Genomic DNA, 18,844 nt, shown 5'->3' with positions numbered 1-18,844 from the left:
GATTACTGACAACAAACACTAAGAACATCAATTTAATGCAAAATTGAGGTTTTATCCCAATAACCAAATCCAATGGGTTACTGGGATATACCTGTAAGAGATGTGTATTTTGCAGATAACACTGAAAGTTTATTTATTGATCTACATTTCCCTTTCCCCACTGTTTAAATGTATATTTGGCATACATACCAGCTCGGTGTTCAGAGGCAATCCCTCCTCACTTCTTCTTTGTCTTTCGCAGACTGAGTGGGATATGAGGTCAGTATACACTAAATATCCACCTCTCCCACCAGCTGCAGCCCCAAGCCCCTCCACCTCATTAGGACACATACATTTTCCACTAACATGTAGCGTTTATCCAGCAATGCATCACCTCCAGCCATGACACTATCAACCCCATCTGGGGGCTGGTGCAGACATCTGCTATTTAACAACCTTGTTTTTTCCATGTGGTGCTGTGCCTTATCATTAGCACAAGCTCACAGGAGGCTGTCTCAAGGCTTGTGGTTCTGCTGTTGGGGGGAGGGTTAAGGTAAAGACAACCTATGGAACTGAGCTTTACATAGACAAGATGCCAAAAGCAATGATGGCTTACTCAGATTCCTTAGCTGAATATAAAACAGTGCAGTGTAATTATATGTTTTAAAACTAGCTATTATATTGTGGTATTTTGTGTCCATTATATGCTTTTCAACATATAAAACAACTGTTATCGCTCCATAATCATCCTTCAGCATGACTTGTTTTGTTTTTTTTTCCCTGTGAGCCCTCATACCAAACCGTGCTCTGTACCTGTCTGCTTGCCACTTTTTTTTTTTTTCTAATGACAGTGTTTAGCTTGTAGAGAAAGTTACAGCAACATATGCTTGTGTTGACGCCCGTGGCATTGTGACACATGACCATCATTATCATTCTCTGCATCTACAAAATGGGCTCCATTGTTTCTGGCTCTCGATAAGAGCAAAGTAAGTGGGAGGCGCTGTTTCAGTGATTGCATTTATTTCACTTAATCTACATCTGCACTTGTGACACAGCGGCCTGCATGCCCTTTGGAAAATAGAAGTCATGTGTCACAGTCTTTAATCAAACAATTTCATCCCATTTGAGAGTAGTGCAAACCTCAGGACACACAGATGGGACCCTTTTGCACAGTTAACTTAGCAAATTTTACTCAAAGCAGAACATTCTTGAGACAAAAAAAAAGCATCTAGTCTCAAACTAAGACCACATTTTGTGGAAAATCTACTTGTATACTTTGCACCAAATGTGTATACACTAACCTATCTCCAAATAATTGCACCTACCATTCCATTTTAACTGTGCTGTTGCTATTAAATATGATCATACATGCAAAATTACTCCCAGAAAATACTGCCTCTTTGAAAATTGTGCTGTTGGATTTATCAGTTATGACTAAAACTTCCTGCAATTCGCTTCACACCATCGGCAGAGCGTGACAGGATATTGTTTGTGTGTGACTAAGCTGTACTCACACCAATGCAGTGCGAGTCTGAATGAATGCAGACTGTTAATAAATTCTTTATTCCTGTAATTAAAACATGATGTCTGAATCTCAAATCTGTGTGGGTGTCCTCTGTTCATCTGGATAAAACCACACTCCAGTTATCCAAGTCTCAATACTAAGACAACACATCATAAACATCTAGCCCGATAAAAACCTTTGCCCTGTAGTTAAGTATGTCGCTACGAGGTAAAGCCTTCATCATTCTCTTGCTGTAACTTGATTCCTCCAGAAATAGAACGCTGAAAAAAATAAATGACAATAATTTAAAACACTGACCTCAAGTCTTTCTTCTAAGGGCAGACGAAATGGGAAACATCAGAAGGAGGTGATTGGTTACGACGTGGATGTGCATGTATGTGGTTTTTCTTGAGGATACCTGTTTCCAATCACAACCTCACGCGTGGTTCACTTGTTTGTTTGGAACAATTGACTGGCTAGACTTTAGAGGCAAACACAATGACATATTTTCTGACAGTACATCAATAACCCTTGATGAGAGGCCATGATCAAACAGCACAAACAATTCGAGAGGATTTCAATGCATTTAATCCAGAATAAAAGACAGACAGGATATTAGTAAATTTCCACTTTTTATATTGTAATCTCTTCACTACTCCCTTGATTTAAAATTTCCTGCTCTCAACTGTTCTTTTCCATCTTTCATTAAACAAGATTTTCATAGAACTGCTTTTCATTTTGAAAATGAACACTACTGAAGCAAGCAGAGCAGTTAGCAGCAAAGTTTGGTCAAAAGACTTCCCAACAAATGCAATTATCATCTGCCTCACAGGCACTGCAAGCATGATTAATGCCACTCAATGAGTGCCAACTTTATTGGGACAATAATACAAGTCTTAGATGGACTACCACAATGTGGCAAGAACATTCCTGTGTTGAAGGAAGGAGGATAATTATAACATAACATCAGCACACAAAACAAAAGTCTGTGGTTTGTGGTGACGATCATTCAAAGGCAATGCGAATGACTGATGCTGCCAAACCTTGTCATGAGAGTGATGCTGCCAAACCATCCTTGAGGCACGTTTGTCTAAATGCTCTTCAAAAATAAGAACATAACTCTGGCTACAGGCATTTTGGCAGGAAAAAAACATACAACTCAACCGACAAACACAAAAACAACCTAAAAACAATCTGTAAGAGTTTATGACAACAAAAATCAGTGGATACATAGAAAAATTAACAGTGTTGCTGTGAGGTGTGACTAAGTATGTACATCAACAAACATGAAAAAAATATATAAGTGACATTCTAATATACAGAAATGTTTGGCTCCTCTACTGAGAGGATTTCTGACTAAGCTTCAGTGCACTTACAGGATATTTTCCAGTGCATAGGTAAGAAGTATTCAAAGTATTTTATTATTCTGTATAGACTGTCAGGTAGGCTACCCATCCCATTATGTCATGTAAATAACCAAATGCAATATATGCAATGCAGGGCAAAGCTGTAACAATATAAAGAGAGCGGTTTAAAGTGGTTTATGGTAACCGGAGATAAAATCTTACCGCTATGTTGACAAGAGAAAAAACCACAGATGTAATCCACAATTTCTTACTTTTCACCAGAAATAAAATTGTCTAAGTTTAACAGAAGGCAATAAAAGCAGTTCAAAACACATTTAAAAAAACATGGCAACATTACTTTGGAGCCAGTTGACAATTTTTTGTAAGTGTGTGTGTATGAGTGTGTGAGAGTGTGCATGTGTACATGTGTTTGTATATGCAGTGTAGAAGAAGAGAGAGTATAATAAGTAGGAGACTAGCAAAGTTTCTGAAGAGAAAGATACTGTGAGTGAGAGTTCTCAGAGTCTTTGTTTCACAGGCCAGGAGGTTGTGTTGCTGTGTTTTTCGCTTTCTTTCTTCTCTTCAAGAGCAGAGGATTAGTCGAGTCTTCAATTGTTTTGATTCTGATTTGCTCATAATCCACTCTCATCGTTGCCAGGGCACTTGTCATTTCCTCCTAATGAGAACAATTACTCATGTCAAACAACCAAGAAAAAATACAGTACAAGATCATTATATTTTAGAAACATCTATTTCAGTTCTTAAGAACCCACAAATAAGGGCTGCAATCTTGCAGTAAGAAAAAAATGACCAAAGCTTCTCTTGTAGCAAAAAAACGTTCACTCACCTTGACCTCCTCCCAAACATCTTGTTCCTCCTGCAGCACACGGCTGGTGTGAAGAGGTGTCTGTGGCACCTCCATTGACTGCTGCATTTGTAAGAGAATATGGATGAGTAGTCAGAAAAGTCTTACATCATCTCATCTAAACCTCAAGATACTCAAACATGGAGAGGCTTACATTAATCCAGGGATGGTTCATGAACTCTGTGATGCTCATTCTCTGGGTGGGCTCAGTTTTTAGGAGGTGCCGGATCAGCTGTTTGGCTGCAACCGAAAATCACTGCACTATCAGAGCAAGTTCATCGATGTATCCTGCATGGCACCAATCATATCTTTGGCAGACATCCAATCTCTGCAATTATCACCCAAACTTTAACACAACTGCCTCACCTTCCTCAGACACATCAGACCACTCCGGGTTGGGGAATTCGTACTGTCCGTTGCGAATCCGTCTTTTCATCCCCGGGGATATTGCTAGACCGTGGTTGGAGTAAAAGGGAGGATATCCACACAGCCTGGGGACAAGATAGAAAAAATGTCCCATGATAAGACAGCTGGCTTTCCTGTCAAAATAATCTAAAAAATGATACTGTGACAGACTCATGAGGAAATGAAGATAATTATATAAACTCAATTTATGAAATCCTTAAACAAAGATCAAGCACTTTCAATTATACTTCAAATGTTTGACTTACAGAATATACATGATGACACCCAGAGACCACATGTCACAGGATCTGTCATACTTCTCTGGACCAAGGACTTCTGGGGCTGTTGCAGAAGCAAGAAAAATGATGGATTCAAAATGACTAGAGCTGATTAGAGATTATTAACAGTAGCAGGATAAAATCTATTGCAAATATACTGCAATATCAAAGTGCATGATATCATACTGAAAATTTCTGTTAAGTATGCAATATTTTGTTTATGTTGTGGAAATAACAGTCACACGTTTGCGTCTGTTGTTAGATGAGTGGTAAAAGGTGCCTGTGCTTTTAAGGCCGGAGGGAACCAGGTGCAAAGCGGGCAGTTTGCTGTATCACCACTCCTTCTCATTGGCCGATTGGCCTGTTATGTCACATGTAAACTAAACAAGCCTACCCTATGTAAAGTATATCACATGACCCGTATGCATACTTCACTTTACATTATTATTGTATTGTTCCTGTTCGGATACTGAATATACATTTTTATCCACTGCAGATGAAAAGATAAAGCATTTTCCTATCGAAATTGATATTGAGCTCGTAATATGTCAGTGTACTATGAAAAGCTGTCATGGCTTGATAAAAGTAAGGACTAAACTGATGAAAAAGAATAAGGATGTGTTCTTTTGCCTGTTACACATTAACACCTTTGAAACATTACAAAAAAGTATATTGATCCAGTGGGTCTAGAGCTTTGTTGATGAGTGGCAAGATTTTTTTTGTCCACTTGAGCCTTTGAAACACTGTTTGATAATTCAACACGATTAACTTACCAACTACAAAGAGGTAGGGCAATTTTTTGTGTGATTTTCCGACTAGTCTGCAGGATGTGTTCACATGTGATTTCTGATAACCCACAACAGTGCAGCCAGTATCAATGGATTCTACAGGAAGTGCACTAACAATGCCCACAGGGTAAGCACTCAATGCAGAGACTGTATCAAATTAACACACGGGCACCGCAAGGCATTAATGTGGCCCCTCCACATAGAGTTACTTGCAAATAATACAGCAGTAACAGTGAGGCCATATGTGGAGTTTAACTCTTGCGAACAAAATGAAACTTCTCATGTAGATTACACAAAGCAGCTCCAAGAATAGTGCGGCTGGGCACACACTGGGAGAACTGTAAAATCTAATGCACTACATTAAACTCCTTCTCATCCTGGCAAGCAGTGTGATGCATCAATGCAATCACTATAACATGCAATCAATATGCATGGCATACTCATTAGTGATCTTGCTCAGATACACCCCTATTACCCAATTTCACAATCAGAAGATACTAACCCAGTGCAGCTGGTTCCCTAGATCCTCTGTCTCCTGAAGGATCTAGTGTGTGCCCAGCCTTACAGTATTCATCCATTGCAGTATTCATCTATTCATCTGTGTGATTGATTGATTGTTTATTAAGATCCCCATTAGCTGCTGAAAAGATCAGCAGCTACTCTTCCTGGGATCCCCAACATCATCACTCAAAATTATAATACATACACACATTGTAGACATAATACACTACATCTTCCGCTCAAAACAAACAACATAGACATCTGCTCTGTTCTAATACAAAAACTTGCCTATTCTAGCTCTATATATGACAAATCTTGTCAAAAATGAATTATTTAAGCATAACATTCATCATCTCCACCAAGATAAAGGACAAAAACAGCTTCATTTCATTGTTCCTTGGTGAACAAAAATAGCTTAAGCTTTTTCTTAAAGCATATCATATTATTGTGTAGACCTCAGGAAGAGTAGTTGCTGCCTTGATAGTGACTACTGGGGATCCAAATAAATAAATCTATAGATCTCCAGCCGTGTGTCCTTACCAACATAGTATGGGGTGTAACATGGTGTTGCCAGAGAGTTTAGTGTGGTGATTTCTTTGGCAAATCCAAAGTCAGTCAGCTTGAGGATGGCATCTGGCCTCTTAGATGTGTACAGGAGATTTTCTGGCTGAAAGAGACAAAAAAAAGTCATTGTCTTTTGCACGGTAGAATACAGATCATCAGTGCAAAAAAAGCCAACATCAAACATAAACAGGAGCCTACTGGGCTACATGGTGCTTATTTCATAATGCTGGCCAGTCTCTCCAATCTGTATAAAAGTGGGAATGAACCTCTCCATCCAAAAGAGCTTTTAAATTATAATGGGAAGTGGCTGGCCAGAGTTTTGTTTTAAAGATGGGTTTACAAAAAACATGTAAATCTTCAAATAGCTGGAGGAGTTTCTGAAAAGGTGGTAACAACATAAAACTTCAAAAAGGAGGAACAGGAACAGAGCTCTGAAACAGAGAAGGTGGGGAAAGATTTTGGATGAATACATCAACTTCTCTCATTTGGTGCCTATTTAGCATGTTGGACTTAATATGTTGATATAATACTGCTTTACCAAGGCAAGACCTTTACCAGATATTTTCACAGAAAAAAAACAAATTATAAAGATGTGTACATTTTGGTATGTGTAAGTGGTTCTTTCTTTGACCTGTGTATGTGATCAACCATAAATTATCCACTTCCTGAAGAACTAAATGTTTTTCTTCCTCCAAAAATACAGTGAGTTTTTACCTTGATGTCTCTATGAGCGATGTTGATGGCATGCAAGAAATGTATGGCTTCTCCTATACTTTTCATGATGTCAGAGGCCTCTGAATTACAAGGGAGTGAGGAGAAAGGAGGACAAGATGGGGTTTAGACAACAGAAAAATACAGACAAATCCAAACATTCAGAAGAGGATTACAATCAACTGGACAAATTATGAATCTTGTTACCTCTCTCTGTAAATGCATGATTCCCTCTGTCTTGGATATGAGTGAAGAGTTCTCCTCCATCCATACTGAAAACAACAGTGATAAAAACAGACAGTGGTTAGTTAATCTGATTTATGTCTACCCTCTGTGGACATTTTTATAGAGGTTTTCCTCGTTCAGAAAAGCAACAAGGTGGTAACACATGTCACAGCATAGAGCAGCACAAGGGTGTCCAAGGGTGACTTATTTGTACTCACCTTGTTAACAAGTCACAAATATTTGGCCAATGCACTAATACTGCAATTCTTATAGGGAAAATATATAATTTTTGCTTGTTCAAATGCGTATGATATTTTCCCAACTCAATAAATGTTACTTAAGTGACAATGATGGTGATGATGAGTTTTTTTGTCCAGGATCTTAAGTGCCTGTTTACATGGGGATTGTGAAGGCTTTAAAATAGAAGAACGGATCTGTGACCAGCTGGACAAACAGTAAGAGATACAAGAGTCAATCATGGCATAAAAGTACATTTTGGTAACTTCTGCTGACCCCACCTTTTTGATATGACCTTTGAAGGAATGACCCCAACTGCTGACATGATGTAGCAGTCTCTGCTACATCATCTTTGCTACATCTCTGCATTCAACCACAGAACTTCCGCCATCAAGCCAATTTCTCCCAATCAGCCTGAGACCAATAAAAGGTGCCCTTTCACCTTTTGGAGTCCAATGTTCTCTACCACTTTCATTCCCAACTCCCGACCTTACTGGCTTCTATTAGTCACGGCCTGAAAAATCTACTGCATACACATTCCCGAACACTCTAGAGCCCAGACCTTCATCAGCATCACCAAATAAACCCTTTTCAGATCAAAGGACTTTATGACCAAATGGATGCAGATGACACTCCCCAATTTACAGCAGGAAGGTCACACATTGGGCAAGGTCAGGAGGTGGCACAACAAGCAAACAAATCTAGCCTTCTTCAGCTAATGAAGAAACAGCCATGGACTTGCACAACTGACCAGGCAGTAAGGATCAGTAACCCCTCTAACTCATACATCCACATGTCCTGGAGTACCCCTGAGGTCAAGCCAGGAGCACATTTTCTACTAAATGGAGAAAATGACTGCTGGTCTCAAATGGTCTTTATTTCACATGGAGCATAAGAACCCCATGTAAATGCTCTGTGTTAGTACCAGTAAAGACCAGATGGATCCTTCAGCAGACAGGGGATCTAGAGAGCCAGCTGTGTTGGGTTATTATGTTCTGATTGTTAAATTGGACAATAACGGCATACCTGAACAAGATCATTAAACAATAGGCCATGTCGGATATCATGCTTCTTGCCAGGATGAGAAGGAGTGCATTATTGAAAATTAGGTGAACACAGCCACAATTATTAAAGTTCGGTAATATCTGATATGCATTGCATTTTGCATCAAGGAAGGGAGAATGTGTGGTATTGACTGTCCAGGAATTTGAGACCGGGGGATGGCCAAGATGTTTTCAAATAACTTAGATGAAACTGATAGGCCAAGCAGTCCCAACATGGGTTAAAAGCACCAAGTGCATTACAATTTTGGGAGCCCACTTTCCATTCAAGCCCGTTTTCCGTTAAAGCCCCAAAGCGAACTCCGTCATTAAGACATCACTGCCTCAGTGTCCTTCCAAGGGTTTTGCTGCTCCAATCCAGCCTTCTTTTACCAATCAGCTTTCATCATCACTCTGCAACCACAGCAAGAATTTCTCCCCAGACATAAGCAAGTATTATTACAGCATATCTTTCCTTAGTTCCTGGCGCTTCACATTATTCTGCCATTATGTTAATTCATAATTGTCTCAGATCTTTCCAAACCCTCCTGAATTCAGCATTACGTAGTGTTGCTGTTTCAAGTCCATGGTGGTTGACTTAGCATAATATTCTCAAGCAATATCACTGATTCACGACTGTTTTCATCCATGTATTTTTTCCTTTTTAACAGCTCAAATCCTTTGGTTGCACTTATCGGTTATCTCACTTTACAATCAACTGGTTGATCTTCTATATATAACCATATCAATTTGCATGCAAATTAAATTGGTCATGTGTAATCAGTAGCTGTAGTTTTGTAATAAAGTGTGTTTAATTCACATGTTTGAGAATTTTATGTCTAGAAAAACTGATCCCTAATCAAGAGAGATCTGCCTGCCTTTATCGGAGAAATATTGAAGATGACATTCCCAATATAAACTACTGTTTTTGTCTGATCAACAAGAGACATTGTTTCACTTGCTTAGTATACCAACTCTTAAGAAGAATTATCTCAGTGGACGAGTAATAACTCTTAAAAATGGTTGGTCATAGCCAATAATATTCCCCCCACTTTTCATAAAAGACATCTCTAAGCAAGTTCCTATATCTTTAAAAGAGAGCTGTGGATCTATTAGCATTATTAGCATCCCAAAATATTTGAATTCTGATGCAACATACAGCGTTTCCGCTGATATGAGGATATCTGGATCTTTGCTGGATTGAGCTGACTTAGTGAAATACATACATAGAGTTTTTGACACACTTAGTTACAGGTAGCATCTGTTGAGCGATGAAGGCATTAGTTAGTTTGTGTGTAACCTATATATTTGTATTTTAATGAGCAAAAATGACTGTATCGTCTGCATACATATACAATATTGGTGTCAGAGCAAGCAGACAGCAAATCATTTATATATAATCCAAATAGAAGACAGTCCAATATACAGTAGACCCTTGTGGGACACCAGTAGTTATGGAAAGAGGATAAGATGGTATGACCATCTATTCTCACAGACTGACTTCTGTTTGTTAGATATGATTTCAACAATCCAAATGCAACTGGTGAGAAGTTATCTTTGTCAACTGGATAATATGACTGACTGTATCAAATTCTTCCTTAAAATCAAGGAATACAACTCCCACAAAACCTCATTTGTTTATTTAAGACTTTTTCCTCAAAATCATATTTGGCTGTCGCAGTCGAATTACTAGTCAAATCCTGAAGTGGAATTGCACTGGGTGCAGTGGGATTGTGCAGGGGTTGAAGTTGGAGATGATTTGTTCACCTGGAAGTTTCTCAATGATCTTTGACAATACAGGGAGGATGCTGATTGGTCTATAACTGCTGGCACTATGTGGAACTCCACTCTTGAATATTTAAGCAACAACTGCTGGTTTCCAGGAACTTTCCGGGAAACCCTGGGCAAAGCAGGCATCAATTATTTCAGCAATGGTAGCATGGTGTTAGCAAACAAATCACACACACTTCAAGCTAATATATGGCCGGACTTGTTAAGGCAATTTGGAACAATGTTATCATAGTGGACTAATCGCATCTATGGAACTAGAGATCAGCTTTTACTTTTGTTGTTCAGTTAAGAAACATCTGCTGTGTGTTGCTATGTTAGCCTTAGTGATTAGCAAGACACTGCTACTGCATTTGCTTTCGGTGTATACCTCAAAGACCATTGTGACTTGCTGCATACAATATGTTGCCCAAAATGTATAATGTATGTATATGTATAATGTTTGCCTTGTTTCCTATGGCTGTTGCTTGATGTGGTACTTCTGGACATTTCTAACTTGATGCGCTGACATAGCTTGTGTTGTTGTACAAAAGTACAGCCTCAAACTATGATAAATGAAGCTTGCAAATGTGTCTGTGTACAGCTGCTACTGCGGTCTAGATCTGTTTTAGTGTTTTAGTACCATCTAACAGAGTTAAATTACATGGTAAGCCTTTAATGTTTTGAGTGGAAAAAGTAATTTCGAATGATTCTGCAAAATACAGAACAATGTTTTTTTTTTCCCTTTCACTTAACCACTGCAAAAAGCTTGCATATTCACTAAGCTGTAAGGGGAAAACATTCAGTTTTTCCTGCATTTGTAATTTCTTTGATGATTATCAGGATCGTGTCTTCATGAGTCATTTATTCTTATCCTCAAGAAAAATTTGGAGTCTTTGAAACACATTTGAGGTGGCTGGAGACATCAGGCAGACACCTGCCTAATTAGGAAACCTCAGCCCAGGTTTTTTTTTTTTTTTTTTTTTTTTGGTTGTTGTTTTTTGTTTTCTATAAAGCAGCATGCCCTAAAGCTCTACTGGCAACCACCAGCACTTGAGCTTGTGTGGATAAAATTTTCGGCTGGCTCAACTCACACAAAGAAAGGCAATACAAACCCAAGAGAACCAAACCTTCCTCACAGTTAACATAAACAATGTGAGAAGGAAACCTACATTTGTACACATGTGCTATAATTTTTTTAAAGGACCATAGCAGTGTTTTGCATGCTTTAGCCACTAAATACCAAAAAAATCACATTCACTTTTTTGGACTGTCACTAATAATTCTTTAGCAAATAAATATAGGAAACTTTCTCATTAATATTTCAATATTAATAACACTCGTGGATGCTTTTGCTTCAAGTGTACTGCTGTGATAAGCCAATTTGCGGAGCTTACAGACCACCATACTGTTGGGTTGCTGTCCAACATAGTCCAACTCTTTAGATCAGTGGTTCCCAAAGTGGTGTGTCGTGACAACAATCCAGGGGGGTGTTTCACAGTAGAATTTTCCCTCTCACTTAGTAAACTTTATGTCATATAAACTTATTTTATTACAAGTGTGATGGAGTGCATAAGTGAAAACAGAGATATTGCTCAGATTTAAAAAATATTAAATTAAATATAACGTTAGCCCTACTGAATATGTTGCCGAGGTTTTTCAACTTCCATCAAGTACACACAACAGATGTGCTGTTATGGGTGAGGTAAGAGAGTCATTGTTTCCCACTCACACCGCTCTCCCTTTGCTGCTTGTCATCAGCATCAGCCGCCAGTTTGAGCAGCAACACGCTAATAATGGATTGAATACTGAAACTGGAACATGTTGAATTGTGTTTGTGATAGGTTTGTGATAGATAATTGTGATAGGTTTTGGCTGCTTGTGGGACATGAGTATCCATCCCTATCCGAGAGCGCCATCAAGGTGCTTTTACCCTTCGCAACCTTCTACTGATGTGAGATGGCTTTCTCTTCTCTCCCATATTTGTCAAGAACACGACACAAATGCGGCTGTCAGTGGAACAGGACCTGCGAGTCAAGCTATCTGTCTCCCCTGCATACAAGATAAATGTGTCCCACTAATGTGCCCATTTTTTTTTTTTTTTTTTTTTTTAGGAGGGCCTTGGTTAAAAAAAAAAAAAGTTTGGGAACCACTGTTTTAAATAATCTTGGTCAAGGTGTTTTAGCTGCAGCATGTTCTCCAGGGAATACATGCTTTGACAAGGCACGGCCATTATTGTGACGCATCAATGCACCTTATGCAAAACAACGTAGTTCCATAATCACAGGCATCAATTGCATCGACAAGTAACAACAGCCCTGTTTAAAGAGTTAGAAGATTATTATTTGGAATTTCTGCTTCATTTGACAGTCACAGTAGAGAGAGACAGGAAAGGCAGAGGAGAGAGAGGGGATGACGCCCCACAACAGCCCTATTCACTTTACATTACTACCATTCATCTTCCAAAGAATACCATGCTGAATTATTTGTTCAAATGTATTTTCTTCCCTTCCATGCAGCCATTCCTTTTTGTACAGCATGCAAATCAACTTGCATAGATTTCAAACTTGCATGAGATAGTTAATCTGTCACAGTTTACATCCCAGCAGTGTTAATTTTTTTCTTACTTCTACTTTATTGATGTGGTTAGTTTAATAAGCGCACTGAACCGAAAAGTCTTTTTTTATGGTGTGTTCAATTGCTGGTGCAAAGGTCTGAAATCTGAGACTTCAAAGTTAGTTGCCAAACAGCACTGCTTTCACACAGTATTTGATAGGAAAATTAAACTCAGAAGACAAATAAACAAATATGAACACTGTGAAAAAGATTATGTGGATTTGGCTGCTTCTTGTGTAAAAACATGTAAGATATGCATTGGATAATGATGTGCTGTAATGTAAGGTATGTGTATAATCTAGGACAAAAAAAACACACAGTACGGTCCATTGAGACCACATAAGTGTTTAATATGCCCTTGATGTGTGATTCATGCGGTTATGTGTGTTACAACCCACCACTCCATGACGATGAGGAGGCACTTCCTGCTCTGATAGAGATTCTCATAAACATCTGTAATGCGCACGATATGAGGGCACAGTGACGCCCTCCAGTGGAGCTCCACCTCTCGTCTGGCCTTGGGGCAGTCCTGCAGCATCTGAATCACAGAGGGACACAAACAGAACAGTGCAGCAATGAACAAATCTTAAAGCATTAGCCTTTCTGCATTGAATGTGGTCACTTAAAGCAGCTATAGAAATAGGCTACTTGATTAATTCACATTTGGTTTGAGTTAAGCAAAAATAATCCCCATGCTAAATGCACATAAATGAAGGATAATGTGGAAGAATATCTACAATATTAAAGCACCATAACTGTCCCAAGTTGTCAATCAGCTGTATGCTGCTTCTGTCTCTCCGTTTTCCTTCACACTTATTAACTTAAAAGATATAAATTACTTGGAATTAATTTGTCAAAGCTACTGGAAATAGAATTTGAAACCTGTTGACTATGGCAACCCCGTGAATTCCTTAATGGTAGTGTTTTATGGCAGCTGTGGCAAAGAGACTTGTCACTTGTTTCCCCTCTGCAAACTAAAGCAAAAGGACGAAATATCAGGAAGAGGTGGTGTAAAACTCTTACAATGCAAACTGAATAACTGACAGAGAATAAACTTGTGTAAAGGGAAAAGATATTTTCCCCATAACATATGATGACATACATCATAAGGAGCCGAAACCCAAGTTAATCGGGTGTAAGTCAATCAAAGGCACTGCCTAACTCCGTACACACCTCGTGCTTAACAGAGCCTTGCAAATGCATGGCTCCTCTGTTTTTTTATAGCAGCGAGATTATTTGCTACCAAACAGTTTGGATACAACTAGATTAAGTTAGGGAAAGCCAATTTATGCATGTCAGCTGTGTGCTTGTAAGCTATTTTTGCTGACAAATATTTGAGTTGTAACTACATTAAGCTGGGAAAGCAGTTTTGTCTGTGCAGTCTGGGCAGCAAAAAAATAATAATAATAATAATAATAATAATAATGAATTGGCTACCAGGCTACTATGACAATGAAAGGCAGCTAAACTAAATTTGCAGCTGTGTAGTGGGGTGGATTTCTTCTTCTCTACAATAAATTGGGTTGACAATGTGGTTAATGATTATGCTGCTTAATCCACGACTGTATTATCTGCAACTACAGTTAATGCTTCACACCTTGCTACTCGCTGTGGGATGGCATCTTTACAGGTCTGTGCATTTGTTCACCTTAAACAAATTTATTTGAGAATACAATATGGAGGTTAATATTCAACATATAGCATTTAACTTGTAAAATTCATAATAAAGGCATAAAAAAAAACTCAAAATCAATTATTTTTGTTTAACATTTACATCCATTTGAATTTTATTTTGAAATAGGCCATTTTCTTACAATTTCTTACAGTTTTCTTACAAAACTGATCTCTGTTAGAGTGTTGGGTAGTATAACTACCTGTGCGTGCTGTACTGTTATCTCAGGACATAAAGAATAACTGAAAGATTTTGTGGCATATCATTTCACTTCATACATTTTGTGACAACTATAAGGATGTCAAAGTCAAGTTTTACTTCCAGTCACTAATGTGGCCCTTCTTTTTTATTATCTGGATCAGGATGAAGATGAACGGGCCTGATGACTTGCTCTGGTACTTTTTTAAAGCACTCAACGGATCAGGACCGAGCTACATCAGAGACTGCTTGACTCCTTATGTTCCCTCACGAACCCTCAGATCATCTTCTGCAGGACTGCTCGAGAACCATACACTTTCCCAAAAGATAACTGGAGATGCAGCGTTTTTCAATTACGCTCCCAAACTCTGAAACACTTTACCCAAAGACATTAGAGAAGCAGTCTCTCTTGAAACCTTCAAACAACGCTTAAAAACATATCTTTTTAACCGAGCCTTTTTCTAGTATGACTTTTACTCAATATCATATGCTCCAACATTTTAATCAATTTTAAGGCATTTGTATTCATATTCATGACTGACTGTCATTTACTTCAGATTTTTAGCTGCGTTTCCTATGTTTTAATGTAACGCACTATCTCTCATTTCTCTTGTTTATCCCCTTTTATTCTTCCTGTTGATGCTCTCAATTATTTATTTGTTTATTTGTTTATATGTATGTATATATATATATATATATATATATATATATATATATATGAATACATATTTTATTTTACTTTATTCTTTTTATGTGAAGCACTTTGAGCTGCATTCTGTATGAAAGGTGCTATATTATTAGGCTGTTATTATTATTATTTGAGAGAAAAACATGCAGCAGCTTAAAAGGTTTGTGAGCGCCAGGTAAAACAGTGCACTAAAGGTGTTAAAAAAGATGTGTAGTCCTCTATAATCAGAATAGAGAAGAAAATTTGTTCCATGATTGCCTACTGATTTGTTAGGCTAGATATTATTTGTAAGGTCCTTTGAGAAGTGCTTATGACGAAGGCTCTATAAATAAATGAACTTCAACTTGAGAACAAGTACTGAAACAGAGAAACAACATCTCCACGTAGTCTGTGAAATCAAATATTCATGCTATGGAAACCATAAAGCTTGTGGTATTTCATTCCATTCAAATGCAGCAAACAAACTGAGTAAAATGCACATAAAACCTGTATTGGACTTACTAGAAAAAATAAATCTATTTTTACTACTGTCTGAAGAGTGAGAACATTTTGACCTGAACAAAAACAATAAACCATGGGACACAGGGTGACGCCAAGCAAGTCCCAACACTGCAAGAGAAGCTGCTCTTTATCCTATCCAAGTATACAATTAAAGAGAAAGGCTTTAAGCTGTTAGCTCTGTTGATGGACATCAAGATATAGCCTATCTAATAATTGCAGCTACAATCTTGAATGGGAAACAGACAAAGAGAGAGGGATGTGTGTGCTTATTTTCCATCAAAAGAAGTATAAAATTTATAGGCTAAACAAACAGCCTTGTCATGCAGGCGCTACAAAACCTGTGGGCGACACAACGTGACAATCCCTGTGCTTTAGCACAACAAAGGCAGCGAAATAATAACGATCATTTGGTGGTTTATCCAATTTGTTTACCAATCACATCCCACTTTCCGCTGCCTAATAAAAGCTGAGACTGCTATCTGCATGACACCTTGTGCTGATGCACTCATCCAGACTGAATAATCTCTCAGTCATCCCTGGCCTCTCACATGAGGCTACTTTTAGACACAGGCATGTGCCCTCCTCTCTTTCTCACTGGCAGCATTTGGATATGACGGCAGAGGAACAGGAACAACACGCAGACATGGGTCAAAACAGACACGGTGAGACAATAAACGGATGGACATTATGTCATTTTTAAAAACTTTAACTCAATCAAACTTGAGTGTTTTACCAAGTAATGCCACTAAAAAGCGCCCACCAGCCCATTTTAAAACACTCTACAATAACCGATAAGCTACTGGAACAATTTGCAGCTGCCTATTAAAAGCCACTGGATATCTGTAACTTCTAAATACCACTCAACAACACACTGCCTGGAGGGCAATCAATAACTCAGACATCTGATGTCAACAGTTATGATGGCAACCTCCCCAACTGCATCACCAACGCAGCATCATGCACCACTCAGCTCTGAATATGAATGCGGCCTACCACTCCAAATGCACCAATCACAGCAGGTATTCTGTAGGTGGAGTGCATTACACGCGCCTCAGGGGTGACTAATAGATCCCAGAGGAGCACGCTGAGGTAATGTAAGGACACGATCCGTACTCAATTATTGCTCACTAGTGGCCGAACCTGAAACCTAGCAGGGGGTGCATAGCATCCTGATGAGGACAGAGGGAGGGTGCAGTGGACACCCAACTTCTGAAATCAGAGTTGAGAGCCATGAGAGCCTCCGTTCACTCTCAACTCAGTGTGATGGGTTTCAGGTTGCGCCTTAACTGCTTTTTATTTATGTCTGAGCACCTGACAACAGGCTGGCAACGCCAATGCATAAGGCTATGAAAGTTTAGTCATGATGTGCATTGCCAGGCTTTGTTCTTGTCCACCACACAGTCACACATAACATAATGAGGGGGGAAAAAAAAAACTTCCAAGGATTAAAAACAGTTCCCCAAACAGCGCAATGTGGGTAACAGGTGTCGCGCGCACACACACACACACACACACACACACACACACACACAAAAACAATTACTAATGGAAATGTCTGGCATAGCTCTCTGCCACCTGTGAATGAAAATGACCTAAGAAGATACTGCTGTTTTATCAGTGTAAAGCCATTAAAAGGGAGGTTAAATCCAGCCTCAGCACAAAGTCAGGACGTTTAATCAAATTGTCTCAGCTGCTTAATTTATGAAATGGAACAAATTGCTTATTTTGTAGCCTTTTAAACATATACCAAAAAAAAAAAAAAAAAAAAAAAAAAAAAAAAAAAAAGACTTTCCAAATGTGTAAAAATGTCATTATGTATTCAACAACGTCATTGGGGTGTCACTAAACATAACAAACCCACAGTGTAACATGGAAAACACTTTTTGTTATTTTTAATAGAAATCAAATACTATTCTCCTGCTGACCTGGCACATAGTATTAATTTAATTTTATCAGATCAAGACCATTTACACTACAGCCGTTTGCTAGAAAAAATAAAATTGCATTACTTTATTGCCGGTCATTATTTAAATTCCCTTTAAACTAACGTATGACAGCTTTATATTCCCTAGACAACTATATGAAGAATAAAGCTGTATTTTCAGTCAGGTATAAAGTTAGTGAGTTAACTTGCAGCTTATAGGGAAAACAGAAATGTTTACCTTTAGTGCATATTTTTCTCCACTTTCTTTCTGGAATATTTCCAACACTTTGCCATTTATACCCATGCCGAGGACCTGACTTGTGACTTTGTAATCGTCTGTTATAGCATTCTTTTTGATTTGGAGAGGACTGTGAGGTTTTACGAAGAACTGAGGGAAAGGAGCGGAGTTGAGGTTTGGCGGCTGCTGGCTCGGGAAAGCCGGCTGGTTCTGGTTCGGTGTGTTGGACAACATGCTGACTGAGTGTCCCGCCTGACAGCAGCGACAAATCAGGGAAATAATCCAGTACGTTATATTCTTCGCCTTTTTACGAGTAGCAGTAGCCAGTTAACTAGCTAGCTGCGAAAACAAAACTCATGTCCTTGCATGCTGTTGACTGCTAGCCTGCCGCTAGCATGGGCGAGCAGCTAGGCTAGCTACAGCTCTCCTTCGCACTCAAGTCCTCCGAAACAACCAACTCTACTGGGGGGATTTCCAAGAGGTCCGCTCTCTGTTGTGATTCCCCACAGACATCTGAGTTATGAAGTTATCACTGATAAGACTGCTACAGCCAAACCACATCGCCTAACGTTTGTTAGGACAGCTGCAACAAAAGCTACTAGCATTGAGGACACCGAAATTCATTTCAGTTTTTTTATGTACCTCCGCCAAAGATAGGATATCATTAATAAGACTGGTCACTCTGTGTTAAAACAACTGACCAACCCTCCGACCTGAAAATGATATCACACTGAAATGAGAGCTGTCACCCCAACGCCGTCCTGCCAGAGCTTTTTCAGAAACTCCTTAAGACATGA

The 18,844-nt window shown here is 38.8% G+C and overlaps 1 protein-coding gene across 1 annotated transcript; it reads right to left on the bottom strand.

The window, feature by feature from the left end:
• Positions 1-2,325: 2,325 nt before the first annotated feature.
• LOC115362355 (MAP kinase-activated protein kinase 2-like) lies at positions 2,326-18,709 on the bottom strand. Its single transcript, XM_030056246.1, has 10 exons — positions 18,048-18,709; positions 13,225-13,364; positions 7,149-7,213; positions 6,945-7,024; positions 6,207-6,333; positions 4,366-4,441; positions 4,061-4,185; positions 3,849-3,934; positions 3,677-3,757; positions 2,326-3,505 (listed from the first exon to the last, which is right to left on the bottom strand). Exons 1-10 carry the CDS (start codon positions 18,279-18,281, stop codon positions 3,362-3,364), a joined length of 1,158 nt encoding a protein of 385 aa, XP_029912106.1. The 5' UTR covers positions 18,282-18,709; the 3' UTR covers positions 2,326-3,361.
• Between the last annotated feature and the right edge of the window lie 135 nt (positions 18,710-18,844).

This window comes from Myripristis murdjan, chromosome 7, assembly GCF_902150065.1.
Source record: "Myripristis murdjan chromosome 7, fMyrMur1.1, whole genome shotgun sequence".
Classification (NCBI taxonomy): domain Eukaryota; kingdom Metazoa; phylum Chordata; class Actinopteri; order Holocentriformes; family Holocentridae; genus Myripristis; species Myripristis murdjan.
The sequence above is the reverse complement of the archived record's forward strand: the minus strand, read 5'-3'. Positions and strand labels throughout refer to the sequence as shown.